Source organism: Onychostruthus taczanowskii, unplaced genomic scaffold (genome assembly GCF_017590055.1).
Source record: "Onychostruthus taczanowskii isolate IOZ18803 unplaced genomic scaffold, ASM1759005v1 scaffold17, whole genome shotgun sequence".
In the NCBI taxonomy this organism is placed as follows: Eukaryota; Metazoa; Chordata; class Aves; order Passeriformes; family Passeridae; genus Onychostruthus; species Onychostruthus taczanowskii.
Genome location: NW_024498906.1, coordinates 11,230,344 through 11,249,303, shown reverse-complemented (window position 1 = coordinate 11,249,303; position 18,960 = coordinate 11,230,344). Strand labels below are relative to the sequence as shown.

The 18,960-nt window shown below is 41.4% G+C and overlaps 1 protein-coding gene across 5 annotated transcripts in view; it reads right to left on the bottom strand.

Annotated features, from left to right (window-relative positions):
- LOC121333519 (heat shock transcription factor 2 binding protein) overlaps window positions 1–18,960 on the bottom strand; it is a 37,965-nt gene that overhangs the window by 5,879 nt on the left and 13,126 nt on the right. For 2 of the 5 annotated variants that reach the window (XM_041399916.1, XM_041399917.1), the window contains exons 5-8: window positions 16,951–17,089; window positions 15,487–15,604; window positions 10,974–11,077; window positions 379–1,180 (exon numbers count right to left, since the gene is read on the bottom strand). In XM_041399916.1, the coding sequence (XP_041255850.1) occupies window positions 972–1,180; window positions 10,974–11,077; window positions 15,487–15,604; window positions 16,951–17,089 (570 nt within the window). In that variant the 3' untranslated portion in view covers window positions 379–971. Of the gene's footprint in view, window positions 1–378; window positions 1,181–7,287; window positions 9,461–10,973; window positions 11,078–15,486; window positions 15,605–16,950; window positions 17,090–18,960 lie in introns of those variants that run through there. The other 3 variants (XM_041399918.1, XM_041399919.1, XM_041399920.1) reach the window with 3 other exon arrangements.

The window sequence follows — 18,960 nt, the reverse complement described above, 5'->3', positions numbered from 1 at the left end:
TAAGCTGCAATAACTTTAGTATGGGAAAAGGTGCTACCATACCTGCACTGCTCCTTTGCTGCTCCCTTGAATAGCCTCACTACACTGGCTCTGTTTCTGACATCATAGAAATGAATGCTATTATTTTCTAAATACATTGTAAATTCTACCAATATCTAGCACCAAGTGTTTGCATTTACACCTGAGATAAGAAAGCTGTTCTCAGAAGCTCCAACAAGCCCCAGGGTTGTGAGGGTATGTGATGCTGCTCACGACAGAGCAGCAGCTCATTTTAGCCTCTTCAGCACACAACTGGGTACCACAGACAACAGCAATTTATTTCCCTTCTCAGGGCTTTTCTAAAAACAACAGCCCAATTTCTAGCATGCCTGGCAGCAACAGATCAGCTTGACTTGCAGTTAAGAGTGAATCTGAATACAAATTTTGAAAGCAGAATCCGTTACATGCGACAGAATTTCAGTCTTCTTTTATTACAATAGAAAGAGAGAGGTGAGAAGTAACAATAAAACTGGAACTTGGGGTGCATTCTGACAAGAAAAGTTATGAAAGGCAACAGAGTTTTCCCCACAGTACAGTAATTCTTAAGGATGCACCAAAAGGATTATTTACCTCTGCAGTGAACTGTGATCAAGGATTGAGAAAATTTTACCCCGTCTACACAGCAAATATACAACATAACCACAGACCATTTTGGAAACCCATTGTCAATAAAATTCTGCTCAAAGAAATGAAGCCAGTCCCATCTCCAGCAGACCACCCGAGGTTTTATTTGGGTATCTAAAACCCAACAGCTTTTCCCAAGTTGGATTACTTGGATTTTAGTTGGATTAATTTGAATTCCCGAAAAGGATTTTGTCAGAGGAACTTAGGCAGAGGTTGTTTTGTTTTTTTTTCAGTCAAGCCCATCTCCAACAACTCTTGCAGCATAAAAATATAGTAAAGACGTAAGCATTTGGTGTCGTAGAGCTCTTCTACGCCTCGTACTCAAATATTTTAAGATCCTCGAGGAGTTCTTTGGCGAGCGCCTGCAGCTCTGCATTGCGGCTCTGGGACAGGGCGACGATGCGCTGGAAGGGCAGCGTCTCGCGCACCTCGGCGCCCGCCCGGGCCAGCACCTCCGGCTCCAGGAGCACCGACTGCAGCAGCCGCAGGGTGTGCAGGCAAACCTCTGTGTCTGGGTCTGAAAGCAAGGAAGGAAAGAGTCCAGGGTTTGTTAGAAGCGGGTCTGAAAGGATCCACCAGGCAGACGTGGAATAAAGGAGGTGTGTAGGAGCGACGGGGGATAGGACAGTCAGGATGGACGGAGATGAGAGATCTCTGCAGGCAGGTTTTGGAACTTGGGGGTTATTGAAAAGGGCCTGGGTGCTGGGGGCCCTGCTGGGAGCTGCCAGCCACAGCTCGGAGCAGGCCCCAGAGAGGGACACAGAGGTAAAGAGAGTGGTAAAGAGAAAGAAGGCAAGAGCGTGGTAAACAGGGTGAGAGAGCGAGGAAGAGTAAAAGAGAGTGAAGTTCCCATTGCAATACCATAAATCTTCTTCTGTGCTGAATATTCTAATTCTCACTAACCAATCTAATACAAGATACAAATCCTATAGCATTTACATACAGCCTATAAGAATCATTACATTACCATACTGTGTTACATTTTAAAAACTACTCTTTGGTCCCCTTCTGCCAATCTAGAAGGGTCTGCTCTGACCCTTGGGCCTGTCTGCAAGCAGAGGGTATTGTTCCATCCAAAGGGGATTACCTTCAGCCAGCCATACCATTGTTTTCCAGTTCTTCAGTAACTAAGGTATCTCAAAGCTTGCTTTCATTTCAATCTCGCTTACAGTTTCCATATTCTCAAATTCTTTTGCCAGGCAATCATATTTATAAGGTTTTCCTGTTTCATCTTTCCCAACAGAGGTGTTGTAATACCAGGTGCTGTTTGCTGCTGGCTGGTTGGCTCTGGGAGGTACCTGAAAACCACATTTTTGTCCTCCCTCAGCAGGTTCTGCCCAGCAGTGTTTGTGAGGGAGAGATTATCAGGAACCTTTCTCTTGTTTTTCAGATGTTGAAACTGCAGTAAAGCAGGGAATTTATCAACCTGAATTTATCCAGTCAGTACCCAGGATGTACTGTTGGATGCAATCCAATTTAAGAGCAGAACAAACTGTATCCCGTGATTATTCAGACTTAAAAAAACAAACAGACTAACAATCTGCAGTAAATCATCAGGCTTTTCTTTAATTTCTTTTTATATGAGGCTTTGGATTTCCTCAAAGCTCAATAAAATATTAATCTTAATAAAACTTTCTAGCAACCACATATCAACCTTTTGAGTGTTTAATTCAGTCTGCACAAAATTGAAATGGGTATTGAAGCACTGCTGCTCAGGAATGTGCCAGAGAAATGCAGCAAAGACCTTTGACTGACTTAAGCCAGGAAGACATGTAATAACTCCACTGCTAAGAACACAGAATGCATTTTTAATTACTGAAACATTAGGAGCATTACATTTTAATCATTTGCAATGGCCCATTTGCATTTAGTGGTTTACAGCTTTATCAAAAGCATGTGGTAGAAAGACTTCCCTATTCTGCATATTCCAAATGAAAACATCTAATATATTTTTACAGCTGAAGCAGTTATTTGTCCCACGTGCCATGCATTTTTAATGTGTTTTTCATTAGCATACCTAGTCTTCAGCAAGCTTTTGATAAAGGATTCTGCAGAAAGGTTGAAAAAATTAATTCAGATCACTTTGAGCACAAAATCACCAGAGAGACCAAAATCTCACTGAAGGAGCATAAAACCAGAGCAGTGATGAACCAGAGTGCACTGAGTTTGGAGGAGGCATTTGGTAGGGCTAAGGCAAGTTCTTTCCTTTCCTGGCTTATTTCACATGTAACACTGGTGACCTGAAAAAGGACTGAGGAGAATTATTCATTAAAGCATAAGGGTTGAAAGCACCCAGGGGGGCAGAGAACAGGATGTGATGGACGCTGAAGAAGACTCTGGATTTCAGCATGAAACTCACTGCTGAGATGGGGATTTTTAAGTAACTCCCAACAGCACAAAGCTAAAGAACAATATTAAAGATTGTGCATCTGATCTACACCCAAAAGCAGGGCACTCTCTTCCCCCACTTTCCATCATAAATGAAAATTATCAAGTGTTAACCTCTTAAGAAAGTTCAACTTTCTTCTGAAAAACCAGCAGAATGGGGTATAATCTGAGGACAAAAGTATTGTCCACACCCAAAAAATAACGTGCATTTTCTCCTTTTCAATGCGAATCCTGGCTGTTGGGCATGCTGGACAATTTTAAACACGTCAGATCAATAAAGGCCCTGTGATTAGTGCTGCAAACCCATGGCACAGCCACTCTTATTGCTGACACCCAGGCTGAAGGCTCTAAGGAGTCCCTTTCCATCATCACCTCCAGCAGTACCTGCAGGTGCAGCTTTCTGAGTGATGAGCACTCAAAACTCTTGGGGAAATGCTGCAGCTCAGCCTCACAGACAGCAAGACTTTATGTCCAATTTCCTGGCCAGCAACACTTCAGTGAATCCTTCTGAAAAAAACCTAGGTACAAGTTTTGCTTTTCAGGCTTATTTTGACCTAATCAAAATATGACAAAAAACCTTGATTTTGTCTTCCCTTGCCTTCCATTTTTGCCTCCATGACTTGCACACTGTGTATTTTTCAATGTCTATTTTTTTGCCTGATACAATGTTCAAACTCTGCACAAAGCACCTCCCCCTTTTTCTTAGTATTATTCGACATTTATTAATTGGAAATAGCAGCCACAAACTATAGCCCAAATAGGTAAGAAGAAAGAAGCTTTGGGAAGTGAAATCTATGTAGTTCATTTACAATCTTCCTCTGTGTGACATTATTCCTCCATGAAATAAAGCCACTAATACTTTTAATGGCTTGCAGTACTGCTGGGAAGCTTCATATATGTAAGATGAAAAGAGCTTTGTTATTAATACTGTTACAGGAATCAATATTAGTATTATCTGCAAGTGTTTAAAGGCTGTAGAAATTACAGAATCGATCAGGGGAGATGCCTTAGCAGGGGAGCCAAGAAAATGAGGATCTGTAGGAGATCAGGAAATTATTTCCAGCTTGACAAACAAGAATGTTTTCCAGTAAGAGCAGAGAGGTTCTAGGAAGAATCCCCAGCAGCAGCCAGGGAAGCTCAAGCTTGAGTCACTCAAATGAAGAACAGATTAGGCACGCGGGCATCCAGCAAAGGAAGGAAATGATCCTGCACCAGAAGATGACTTAATACACATTTAACCTCAGATTGCCATTGTTTTGAATGTATTCTGAGATGTTCTGAGTTAAATAAATACATATGCCTTAAAATACGCTCCCTGAGGATTACATGTGGTTTTGACAATACTACTTATTGAGGATAATCATGCTTCCTAAGACGATTTAAAAAAAATAGCAGAGAAATCATTCTCTTGTCTCTGATATCATTAGGGACGTTTTCTAAAAGCCCTGTCTACAAAGCACTCAGAGAAATGTAAGGAATCTTCATTATTCAGCATTATATTTATGTCAACAGCTTCCAGATTTAGTCATTTCTACACTAGCTGCGTAACATTTTGTTTGTACAAGATCAAAAAAATCCTTTAGCTGTAATCAAATCAGTGCATCACATCCTCCCAACCACCAGCACACACATCTCCAATGACAATTTCAAAACTATCACCATTATTTCTGGAGAAGAGGGGGAGAAATCAGGCTGCTTGCCTCAGCCAGGATCACAGGCGTAGCACAAACCATCATAAGGTGCTGATGTAATTTTACCAAGGTGTTGAAACTGCTGGAGCTGGCTGACGTCCTGCAAGCTGCCAACTCAGTTTGATGTCACTGGCTTTAAGTCACTGACAAAAGGCAGCTGATAACGTGGATGGATTTTAGTCACATCTGTCATTAGCACCAGGCTCTCAGATGAACTGTCCCCTACAGCAGTGTTTAAGTAATTGCATTACAGCAATGCTGAACAGCTTATCCACAATTGGCTCTGAGTTGAGTGAACTCAATTTACACGTGGCCACACCATCCCCTGGCCACCTGAATGCAAGATTTATTGCCAGCACACTCTTTACAGCTGTGCCTGTGTACAAGAGCACAGAAGTTCTCAAGGCCAAGTGCAAGGTCCTGCACATGGGTTGGGGCAATTCCAAGCACAAGCACAGGCTGGGGGATTGAGAGCAGCCCTGAGGAGAAGGACTCAGGGGTGTTGGTGGATGAGAGGCTGGATATGAGCTGCCCATGTGCACTGACAGCCCAGAAAGCCAAAATTGTCCTGGGCTGCATCCAAAGCACCATGGGCAGCAGGGGAGGGGGGAATTCTGCCCCTCTGCCCCACTCAGGTGAGACCCCACCTGCAGAGCTGCCTCCAGCCCCAGAGCTCACAGTATAAGGAAGGTGTGGGTCTGTCAGGAGTGAGTCCAGAGGAGGGACATAAGGATGCTCAGAGGGCTGGGACACCTCTGCTATGGAGACAGGCTGAGAGACTTGGGGCTGTTCAGCCTGGAGAAGGCTCTGGAGAGAGCTTAGAGCCTCTTCCAGTGCCTAAAGGAGCTACAAGAGAGCTGGAGAGGGACTTTGTACAAGGGAATGTAGTGACAGGACAAGGGGCAATGGCTTTAAACTGCAAGAGGGGCTGATTAGATTAAATATTATGAAGAAATTCTTCACTATGTGTGTGATAAGTCACTGGCACAGGCTGGCCAGAGAAGCTGTGGATACCTTATCCCTGCTGGAAGTGTTCAAATTCAGGTTGGATGCACTTCTGAGCAACTTGGTCTAGTGGAAAGATATCCCTGCTCACAGCAGGAGGGTTGGAATGAGATGCTCTTTAAGATCCCTTCCAATTTAAATCATTCTATGACTTTACAATTTCAAAAGCTTCCCACCACTGCTGTAGATATGATTCAATTCAATTCCTGTCTGATTCCAGCAGGAAGGAGCAATCTGCCTCTCAGCCTTTCCTTGTAATGAGCCTGTCAGACTCTCTGTGTTCACAGCATATCCAACAGAGACAGCCACGGCCACGGCTTCCCCCGAGTAAGATCTCTTTGCATTGCCAGTGCTGGCAGGGCTGAGGCAGCATCTGCAGCAGCAGTTTTCCAGACATTTCTATACTGTTGATAGGTCTGAGGAGACAAGAAATGTTGTGGTAAAGATGCTCTGAGGAGAAGGAGCAGGGAGAACACCAAAGTAGAAAAAAAGACCAAGCTTTGCTGCTGCAATTCTTATAGACACAAAGGCACTTTCTCTCTGCAAAATTTTTGCCCCAGCTCCTGAGTTACAGCTGGGTTTCCGTCACTCTCTTCCATGGCTGGGTGGCTGCTCCCACATGGAGTTCAGCTAAGGAGAATTCCCCACTCTCCTACAGAGACATATTTGTCATGCTTTTATCAGAGAAATCCTTGAGAGAGACTCCCAGAATCCAAACTGAAGCAGCAATTCAGTCCCAATTTGCCTGGCCTCTACTCAGGGGATGAGAGTGAACAGGAGTTTGCACAGAGCTCTGTGGCTGGTGGGTAACAGTGCTCCTCACAGAACATCAATCAGCATGAGCTGTTAGGCAGGGCAAGGACCCTGTCAAGAAGCTCCTGCTCAGATGGCAAGGACAGCCCAGAGCTCCATCTGGGCAAGCAGCTGAGTATGGAAAAGGGCAGGCATTCCATCAGACTTGCCCTGGCCACTCTTCCAGCCTCACAGATAACTGAGGCTCAGGGAACACTGTGTCAGAGCTGACATCCCTGCACTTACCCAAATGGATGTGGTCTTAAAGGGCAATGCTCCCCCTTAAGATTAATTTCATCATCTGCAGAACACCATGAAGATGAATCAGGGGCAGTTTAGGCTGGATGTCAGAAGGTTTTTCAGCTAGAAGGTGGATGGGCACTAGAATAAGCATCCAAAGCTCCACAGGGAAGTTGTTACAGCCCCAAGCCTGCCAGAGTTCAAGGAGCATTTGGACAACATTCTCAGGCACATGGTGGGATTCTTGAGATGTTTTGTGGGGTCAGGAGTTGGACTCGATGATCCTGATGGGTGCCTTCCAACTCAGCATATTCTATGGTTCTATGACAAGAGGATGAAATTGTTGAGCACTTGAAAGACTGGTTTTGACTTATAACCCAAAATTTGTTTTAATACAGACATCAGTTTATAAATATGACAGTTCTGTTTGTCCAGATGTTTTTTTTAAATAACATGCTGCCATGCAAATAACCTGCAATTTCAAAAGCTCTCGCAGCCATAACGAATTCAGACAGAAAACCTTCAGAGTTAGTAATGAAAAGCAAATATTGAGGGTGTAGGCAGCAGAGTGAGAATGTGCTTCATACAAGCATTTCTAATAGAGACCATCATTTGCAAAGAATTTGGATAAACAAGGTTGGATTTCCACATGGAACTGTGGTGGAGGAAACTGAAGGGCAAGATCTAAAATTAGCCCTATTTCTCTTTTTGTGTTTTGTTTAATGAAGTACCTGGAGCAATTTCCCAGCTATGGACAAGAAATGTCACTGACAAAGTGTCTCTGAATTCCATGCTTTCTCAAGTATCCAAAGAGACAAATTTTTTAAACTGCCTGCATTCAAAGAAAAGGAAAGTGGGGAAAAAACCAAAATAAAGACACACAGTGTTAAAAAAAAACAACCAATCAAAAAACCTCAACCAAACAGAAAGCAGAGAAGAGTCTATTTTTCTCCAGCACTCATTTGTTGGCAGATGTTCTGCATGATCAAAACCAAAAACCATTAAATTTAGTCTTTATTATTAATACCTGAGCTGATTGTTATTTCTTATTCTTCAAGAGATCCTTGACAGAGTAATGTTCCAATCCACTTCTTTGAGAGTTACAGAATGGAGATCTTATTGCATCTTTAGATGGAAAACACCAGAAAAAAAAATACTGACAAATCTCAGGTGGATTTCTACCCAATATGATACAGGCTTCTTTTTCTGTGGCTGAGGACAGGGCTTCTTTAAATCTGAAAGTTATGTGAAACCCTCAGCCAGGACACCAACACAAGGACAGCAGCTGATGGAGGAAACTAAAGCTGCCTATTTTGTCCAAGATGGGAACAGCTGCTCTGCAAACAAATGGTGCTCCACAAGAAGAGAACTCTATTGATCCCACAAGCTGCTCCATGGACAGAAATCTGAGTCATCACTCATGTGCTTTATGCTGGTGCCAGCCTGGGAAGGTGTAGGCAGGCACAGCTGATACCTACACAGAGGATTCAGTGAGCAGTGTTGGTTAATAAAGGGTGTCCATCTTTCAGAAAGTTTTACAAAGGCAGAAAAAAAAGAAGAAAAAGCCCACCTCATGAAGTGAGAAAACTACAGATACCTGTATTATCTTCAAAAATTGTGTCAAACATTTGGTATTCCCCAATAGCAGTAGAAACATTTGGTTTTCTCCTATGATCTTTTCCAGCAAAAAGAGCTATTAAGAATTCTTCTTAGTGAACATGAAGTCACACCAGCTCATCCAAGTTTCCCAAAGACAGTAGGACAGTTTGCTGTTAACATTCTTACTCCACTGGAACCTTTATTAGATTTTTTTTCCTTCTTTCTTTTCCAATTGGTGTATTCAACATCGAGGCACATTTCTGTCTCTTCAAAAATGCTGTGAGACAACTTGAATCAAATTCCTCTTTGTCTCAGATACAACAAAGAGAAATAAAGAAAATCAAGCCAATTATTTTCCTCTCTTCGTTTAATGGGAAGGACATTCTTCTTCAGGGAACAAGGATAGGCAGAGACTAAGAATTCAGGGAAGGAATTTGAGGGAGTTATCAGCTGCATACAAGGCAGTGGGAGAAAGATGGGCCTGATGTACAGGCTGAGGTCATGGACATTTGGAGATTGACAATGGAAAAGCAAACAGGATGATTTTCTGAAAATAATTTAAAAAAAATTCAGAGGATGATTTCTGGGGCTTCTCTTAGTGGGAATAGTGACAAAAGCATACATAACTGGAAAGCTGTCATGTCATAAGCCTTAATCAAAACAGGCCTTGAAGAAGCTTCCTGAAGGGAGGCAGCACATCCAGGATACTCTGCCAGCACAGGGCAGTGCTCTACTCTCCTGCATGGAAAAACAGGACCTTATACTGTAGCAGCTCCAGGTGTTTATGAGCTGAATCTTGGCTAGCAGAACCTGAAGATGCTGGTCAGGGAAACAGGAGATGAGCAAGAGTGGGAGGAAGCTGCTGAATTTTCAGAGCAGAGACATTTAGAAATAGATTAAATGTTGGAAAACTGCAGAGATCTCACACAAAATGATGGGAACAAGATCAGGTCTTGGATCTGACCCCTCATCTGATATCCAAACCAGGCAGCTCTCTCTTGACAGAAAGCAGATTTCCTCTGAAGTCAGGAATCTGAACCTGCAGAACTGCTTTATCTGAGAATCTTCCTCCCTTGCTGTAACTGGAGAAGTTTATTATCAAAAAGTCAAAGAATTAGCCATGATCATCCTTCTTTCTACAACCCAGCCATAAGCAATTAGCACTTCCAAACTGCAGAGTAGCCTATTTATTATTTCCATTAGTAGCTGCAAATTAATTATAAATGTTTCCCATTTCATCCTCTTACTTGACCTAGGAGCCTTTTTTGGACAACATATTGCATCAAGTTATTACCTTGTTTGTTTTATCACAACAATTGGAAGGGCATATTTGGGAACTCACAGCCAGACACGATTCTTTGAGGGTGTTTTGGGTTGGTATTTTTTGCTGGAACAGCTTATGTATATATTAGCCAACATCAATTAAAAGGAAAACCTGGACTAAGACATGTAAAATTTCAAAGCACGGCTGAACAAAGAACCATGTACTTGATGTTCTCTGAGGATCCCATTTTTACCAAAATATATTAAAAATCCCTATAGAAATGGTGTTTTCCCTTACAAGAATTACTTAATTTCCTGAGACCTTGGAAGAGAGAGCCTGTGGCATTTCACAGCAGGAAATTATTTGATGAAAAGCTTGAGCAGCTACATTTTCTGTAAAATAGTTAAGGGGACCAGGAACTATACAAATAGCTTTCAGTTTACCAAACCTAACCACAGCTTTTTCAAAAACTCAGCATCAAAATAATGTCTGGAAAAAGCAGATGCAATCTCTCTCATTTCAGCTGCTCTAAGTATTTACCAGTCATACTCCAGCAAGGTTTTAGCAGCACAGAGGGATAATTAACCTCCCCAGTCCTGTCTGCACACCAAAATCTCCTCATAAATCTTGAGGAAGCACAGGCAGGGCAGTGTCACAGCTCTGTCCCCCTGCTGTCCCTCACGAGCTGTGCATGCAGCTGCCAGCCCAGTCCAACGTCAATCCCTGCTGGCTCCTGCTCGGGGATTTGAAGCCTCCCAAAGAGCAGAGCCTTGATGTCACTCATGCACCTGACAGTGACAACACAAGTCCTTGACGTCCTTGGAGTCCTGCACTGGCCAAAGGCATAGCTGGGAATAGCTCTCCAGCCCTGGAGCCCCAAATCCCCTTAGAGCACAGGGCCTCTCGTCAGAAAGAGACACTTTTGCAATGGGTCACTGAAGTTACAGACTTGGCTGCTTCCCCCAAATGTGTACATTTTCCTGTGTTAATCGTAGTGAACTGATATGCAGTTTCCCCTTAAAGTTTATTTTAAAGTTGGCATCAGGAAACAAGTAGCTTTTTTTAAAGCTACTTAATCAAATTTCTCCATTCCCTATTCTTAAACCTACCAGCCTTAAACTTCACATTAATGGAATATTACATACAGTGTCAAAAATTTTGTGGGAAATGCACATCTTTCCCTCCAGCTATTTGCCCTTTAGGTTTACTTTTATTTTGTCAAAAACTAATCAGGGTACAGATATAAATTTCTGGTTTGTTATTTGCAAAATCTATTGCAAGTCTACAAAATCCTGAAAGCCAAAGTTTACAAGGTTCTTAGAGCAACTTACCATTCAACAGCCACCAAAGCAGGGGAATAAAACCTGGATTTTCACTGATGTACTTCAAGCCTTTCAAGTTGATACTCACATTGTAAAGTGACATTAGCATTAGCCTAGAATTGAAAGAAAGGAGATCTGAGGCCCTTTGATTTCTTTGCATGCTTCAGCACCTTTTGCCATTTGTGTCAAGCATGTACCAATGCAGAAGCCTGTGCTAATAATTTATATTTTGGTAACAGAGATAAATCTCAAACTATATATAAGCAATGTTGTGCAAACCTTTGTTTCTATTGTTAAATCACATACTGCAAACACGTGGAAAAGAGTAAGAAGGTCTCTTACTCTTCTTACTTAAGGGAGGGGCTGGAATGTTCTCTGTTCTGGAGCCAGCTTGGCTACTGCTCTCTCTTATCCCTGTGTGTCACTGCACTGCCACCATGTCCAAACAAAAGGGAAATGATAATTCCAAATGGAGCTTCACACCTCACATCCAATTCTCAAACAAGGTCTCATGGCTTAAGCTCCTACGCTACCAGCACACTTTTGGACACTCTGTGAACACCTCCAGAGAGCAGAAAAGGCAGTGACCCATTGCAGGCTAAACTGAGTTTTCAGAGGTGTCATTTATGTGCTCTGGGTTTCATTATTAAGAAGGAGAAAGAAGGAAGAGCAGATGTAATAAATCTACTGCACCAGTGGCCACTGCCAAGCAGGGAGAGGTGCTCTGGATCTCAAATTGCAGCTGGTAAAGGCCATACATTGCTTTTCCTCCAGCCCCTGCAGCTCTGGGCTTCCAGAACAAGCCCTGACAAAAGAGCACAGCACAACCTATAATCAGCCAGAATGGAAATGATCAATAAACCATCATCTTATAATGGCAATGTTAACATTTCTTGAGAATGTCTTTTACCCTTAATCTGTTTGACATTTGCAGTTAGAAATAAAGTGACGTAAAAAGGCGCTGCTGTGTTTGTATTTTTATTTCACTTGTTTGCTTTGTGCAGACAAAAGGGACTGGTGCTGGTGATCCAGGGAAGTGCTGAGGTTTTTGGAGTGCTGGAACACCCCACAAGCCAAAGCAGTGGCACATTAATATATAACAGCATATTTAATTAAACACACTCACCTAGGCACAACAGAGAAGCACTTCCAGGCCCTTTATAACCACCTTCACCCCCAGTATCAGCACATTTTAGTAAATATTTTTTGCAACAATAATTGCAAAAGTGCTTATTGAAGCAAACCTGACACAAATAAACAATACTTTCTGGTGTTTTTTTTTCAAAATGTGGAGTCTTAATTATGCATTTCATAATCTTAGACAAGCCAAATTTAATTAACATCTTGTACTACTGTATCTATCAATGCTTTCTTTAAAATCTAGAACTAAATACACAGCTAAAGTCCCTTTTTGTCTTGTAATACATGGGATTAGTATATAAAATGTACTATTATGTTTAAATATGTCTTTTTACTGGCTACTTTCAACTGCCACAAAAGCAAAGTTAAATGTTCTTAACCATTTAATTACAGCTACAAACAATTATGCAAATGTTTATTGACTGTGTAACAATTACAAAGACTGAACAAATCCTACACCAATGAGAAGAAAACCTAAAGTCTTTCACATCTGCTATTTCAGAAAGGCAAGGACACCCCTGAGATTTCAGTCTCAGCACTCAGGTTGATGCCTAGGGTATATTTATTCCATACTCACAGACTACACAGGATATCACAGCAGTTTTGGAGTAAGCAACAAGTTGTCCCTGTAATTTTTTTTGTTTATATATTCATCCAAATAGAACACAGGATTGCTAGAACAAGAAAAGAGAACTCCTCTCTTTATCAGCTTACTTTGATACTGCTGTGTGTAGAACTGGCCCCCTGATTTGTCACACAGCAATGAAAAATATTTTTGAAAATAAAAGCTAGAAAAGAATTGTAAATCCTCAGAACTAAGCAAAATACAACGACAGCATTTAAAATTAAAAGCCAAATTTTTTCTTCAACTGATTGGATTTTAAGTTGATGTCTTCCCATGCAACACCACAGTGATACTTTAAGAAAAATACATTGCATTCCCAGAATAATGAACAGACATTTTTATCTGTGAGGTATAGTTTTAAAATGTATCTGAATGTATGAATATGTATATAAATGCATGTGCAAACATTATTTATGATGACTGCAGAGTCCATCTTCACCTAACTTTGAAATTGCATTAGAATTTATGGCAACCTTCATCTCCTTGTCTCACAGTTGTCTTTCATTTTGTCCTGGCTTATGCTCCCTATGGGAGAAGAAAACTGAGTTCTTCTGACACATCTGCTTATGAAAATGCTGATTAAGGTTAACCAGCAGCTAAAAAACCTTACACACAAAGAACAATTTAAAAACAAATCAACCAACCCTCCAAAACCCTTCTTTTCTGGGCTGGGAAACTGTAAAACTCTCCAAAAGGATAAGAAAAAATACACTGTTAGTTAGGAACAGGTTTTCCAAACTGAACAGCAACAAGACACACACAGAGCTCATAAAAAAAAGGGCTTTTTTTTTAAACTATGGACATGAAAGACAAACACAGGGAAACATTTTGCACTAAAACATTTGAGCAAATCAAGCTCCGTCATTCTCTGTCAAGGCCATGAAGAAATGTCCTTTCTGCCATTTGTTCTAATGTCAGAATACAGCATTTTTTTAAATCCAATGGCAAGTTCAGAGTAAGGGGAAAAAAAAGTTCGTTCTTTGGGGATCAGAAAATATCATCACTGCACTGCACTCAAGCTATTGTAACATATGCTTAACATTTCTCACTTATCAACCACTTTGAGCAACCTCTTTTCCAAGCTTCCCTCCATTTGTTAGCCTACCAAGCTGGCCCCTGTTGAATTCCTTGCCACCTCATGGGATTGTTCTGTGAATATTTTACCAGCAGTGCTGTACTGGCAGCCAAGTTTACAATACCATGGGTAATTCTTCTGCAAAGCAAGCAGATTTTGAAGTATAATAACAAGCAACCCAAGATATATAAACTCTAAAGAAAGGCCCTCAAATCCAATTACATTAATACAATATGAAGTGTTCAAAAAGAGTTTATCTGGACCCATAGACACTTATCCACCTCAAATTCAGAGTGTGTGTGTAGGAACATCTTCCCTCCTCCTCTCAAAGTCCTCTTCTATTTTTCCCCCATTCACAGATTCTGAAACAACATGGATCCTCTTTTCAGGGTTGTTTTTTGGTTTTGGTTGTTTGGTTTGATTTTTTTTACACACAGGAAGGCACAAATTACCTTTTATTTAATAAACTGAGATTCTCATACAATTCTTTCAGTTGGGATGTTCTCAAAAAACCCCTACCACTGACCTTCAAGCCCAGTGCTTGGGAAACAGAGTAAATAACTGATCTCAAATCATCAAGCCACTATCTACAGCACAGGCTGTTCAGCTTTCCCCTCACCACCCAACAGGGAAAGGCAAACACCTCCAGAGGGCACCTTGCTCCCCTCACATGAGCAATCACCTGACAGCACCATCTCCTCCCAGTGAGTGTGGGAAGGAGCCCAGGCAGTCAGCAAATGCTTGACATCCCCCTCTGTGACACTGAGGTTAGGCAAGATAAAACCTCTCCAAAGTGAGACCGAGCCTGATTTCATGACTATCACGTCCAACCTGCCTAAATGTGTGCCTGGATGTGGTCAAGTTACTGTAGCTGACAGGGCTGCTGTTTGTCAGCTGAGCTGGGACAGCTGCCTGGGGCATGAATTGTTTTGTGTATTTATGAAAAAACCACTTTCATGAACAAATGAACCAGGTGTACAGGACCAGTGCCCACGGTTCAGCACATGAGCCACTCGTTAAGCCACAGTAATTTGCTCAGCCAAGGCCATATATCCTCAGCTTGTAAGGTCTTGGAGAAAAAGGCAAAGACAATTGTTTATTTAATGTCTCCATCAGCTGAAAAGTACTTTTGCAGTAGCTGAACTGTGCAACGGGGTCTTGCCTTTAGAGCTGTATTGCAAGGTCACTTTACAGGCACTGCCTTTTACAGACTGAAGTGTGTGGTGAGTCTGGCTGCTAAAGAGCCTAAAATGATTTAATTTTTGCTCTTAGCAGCTCCATAACTCACTTTCTTCACTAAGGACATGTGACATTTTAAACTTCATATTAGGAGGGAATAAAAACGAGTTCACATTTCCCACATCTTCTGTAAAGTAAAACTTGACCCCACACCTTCCTTATTTCACACCAAACTCATGACCCCCTCCCAGGCTGGAAGAGGGCACCCCTGCTCACCTTTATGGTGCTTAAGAGACTTCCCAAGAGACACAAAACCTGGATAAAGCTTTGTAGTCAACCCCAGTATATCTGCAAGGAATGCTACTGGGAAAAGAGCTTCCAAAAATTATGTTTCCTCTCCAGAAAAGGCATAACGGGAGAGTGGGAAAACGGGAGAGTACTGTCATTACTTGAGCTGCACTGCAAGATAATGCATATGAAAGGGGCAAGAAAAGTCAACATACACTTTAAATTTGCTACAGAGTCCTGGCTTCATGTCTCCCAGGAGATGCATCATCGTGTCCAGTAATTCCCGACTGGAACTGACCAGGAACTCACGGCCACACGCCAGCGCAGCCACATCTGTGGGAAAGCCCAAAACATCACCAAAAATCATGTTTCAAACAAGAGTTTCTGCTAATTATCAGGACCACTAAAAAGATTGGTCAGCTGTGAAGAATGAACTATGGCACTGGTATAAATTTCAGTCTACATTCACCTATACAACAAATAGTGAACAACAAACACTAGTCAAGCTCCTTCAAAATTCTGCATTGGTAAACAAAGCATTTATTCAGAATGTCCCAGTAGCACCACAGTAAATTGTGAAACAAAAGGCTATATTCATCCACAGGTAATGGGTGACTGCAACAAAGCTGATCATTATAGGTTCCACTTTAAAGGAACAGGATTGCAGAGTTTTACAACCACTCAGTTCAATATACCTGGCACATCACACAACCAAAACTCTTACGAACATCTACTCAAAACAAGTTTTTTTCCTACCTCTCTGCAAGTGTGGCATTATTCAACCACAAACCAAAAGACAAAATTATTTGCAAAGGCTACTGTTCCAAAGCAGACTTTCCTTTATTATTTTCCCTTATACCTGCCCCCTACTCAGTAGAGTGGCATAACACATCACATAATAATTTTATTATTTTATCTTTATTGACATCCCAACATCTAAAAATCCTACATTCAGAAAAGCAGTTCATTCAAGAATCATTTATTTATACCAATATCCACTGCTTTGTCTATCTTGCATCACGTCTTTAGTGTAATTTTAATAGCTACAGTTTCACAAAAATTCAGATGATGTATCAGCCTCACAGCCTCCCAAACCAAGCACAGTCATTCTGCAACAGATATGCGGCTTTTTACTTATTTTCTAGACCTAAAAAAAAATACTTAGCATGGCAGTCAGATATATAATCTTCTACTTCTCTTATACAGTGGAAGTGTGGTGTATGTGACAGTAACAAAATTTTTAAGCACTTTCAAAATCCTTAGTCCATGCCTTAAGCTGGGGCTGATCTACCTGCATCATCTGCAGTTTGTAATCTTGTAGATGTTCACATCACTGGTGATTCACAAAGCAAACTGCTCAATGTGTACAAACTATGGGAGCATACAAGACTGGTACAATGGTCCTTGTTTCACTCCAGGCTAAGGGATGCAATAAGGAATTTCAGAACTCAGTGGCTCTTACCTGTCTAGTCCTTAACAATGCCACAGGCAGCACAGAAGTGCTTGTAACAGAACTATCAGTAACAAAATTTGCTAGAACTTTGGAAAACCAGAAAGTCACTCAAGATATCAACAATGACAACGTAACTTTGAAAAGTTGCATTTACAGCAGCTCCTATGAGGCAATACACATTCCCAGTAGGTGTGGAATGCTATTCTGAGACACAGCATTAACTTACTTGTTACAATCCCTGCCAAAGCTAATACAAACTGATTTTCCTCAGAATCCAAATCCTGCTGTTTCATGTCTTCACTTAATGACTTCACAAAGCTCTCCATGGTCTGGGCAGTGATTGTGAAAAACTTTACTGCTTTACTCTGCAAGCAAGGAGGAAAAGAAAGATTACACAGACTACAGCAACTATAATTATTAGATGCTACAGTAAAACTGGTCAATCTTCCAAATTACTGAAACATCCAGTTACTTCAAATAAACAACAGAAAATACCATGTATTCACTGAGTGACATGTTTGATCCCCTAATATTTGAAACCATTACCTTAGAAGAAAACAGGAAACCACTCAAGGCCACATTTATTCATAAAACTGAACTACTGCATATCTACCTCCTAAGCACACAATAATATATAATCAACCAGCAGAATGAAAGCTTATTAGCAGAAGTAATAATGTTTTCTCTTTGTTTTGCAGTAGTTGCACCAGGTGTTTCACATTCACCTGGCCTCCTGCAGTAGCTTTTGTCAAAGTCAGCTGAAGACTGTAAACTTAACATGAAATTCCTGAGAAAACAATGAAGTCCCCAGAAAAAAAAAAAAAAAAGCAGGATTCAAATGGATCCTAATAGCACTCATTAATTGCTCAATAACAGCAACAAGATATGCAGAAGTTCTTTGGAAAAGGAAATGGAGGTCTCTCCTGGGTCACAGGTTGAGCTTAAGTCAACCACGTCATGTGAGAAAAAGTAATCACCACAGCAGAGCACATGAAAGGAGCACAGCTGTAATTTGGGACAGTCTTTTCCCCTCAGCTGCAATCCTGCTCCATTTGGAGGTATCTCGGCTGACGGAGCACCACCTGGTACAAAGCTCAGGTCAAAGAGCCTGGCCTGAGGTGCAGAGTCTACAGAGAAGGATGGAGAGACCTGTATCTGTTTATTGGTAATTCTGACTAGTAAAACACTGCTGGAACTCTATTTCACACAGACGATGAAGGCTTTCATAACCAAAATTGTGTGGCAGAGAGCCCATAATGCTGGGTTTTCCCAGTGTCTTTAACAATTTTTCCAATTGTTTCATGAAGCAGTGACCCAATGGGAGAGTTCAAGAAATGCCAGAACGTTTATTCATTTTGTGAAGTGGCTGAAAATCTTCATACTTTTACAAAATTACTGCTCTGACAGTATGTGCAAAGCTAGTGGTAACATCTATTTATTCCTCCACTGCTGCAAATTCACCACATTAAAGATGTACTGTTCCTGTGGGATGACTTCAGCAAGAGGGGACAAAAAGCAGGCTCAGTCAACACAGTATCTTCACAAATGATGCTGTGGCCCCAGAACAACAGGAATGAAGGCATCATGGAGAAAAAGGAGAAAGGTAAAATTGCAGGTGCTGGATGTAGTTTTTAGATGGACACCACTCCTCAAAGATAGCATTTTTAACAGAAGCGCTGACTACAGCTCAAGAAGCAAGAGGGTGTGAGAGAAAATGAAGAGCCCAAGAAGTCATTATGAAAAAACACATTCAGTTGGTATGTTGCACAGAAAACAACACAAAACTTCCATCTGCCAACCTCTGGAGGTTTCACTGGTGCTCTCTGTGCTGATCCTCCTTTCCACACAGCCACTACTTAACTAGTGCTGAGTTCCAGCAGAGACCCATCAGGTTTATAAACAGCAAACACTGCACACTCTGCACAGTCCCTTATTAACTTGATGGCATTGTTGTGGGACTGAAGAATGTCTCACCCACACACGTTGAGATAAGGACAGTTCTGAAAGCAGCCATTGAGGCGCTTGAGCTCAGATGGTGCAATGAACCCTCTGCTGTCTGTGAACTCCTGTGTGAAAGCTCCAGGTAACATGAAAAATTGCTGCCACAAAATATAAAGTCGTTTTCGCCATATCAGACAACTGAAGTAGCAAAACGCCTTGTAGGATCCAAAATTGCTTCTCAAGTTGAAGCAAGTCTTGATGCTGTTCTGAAATCAAACCTCCAGGTTGTATTTCC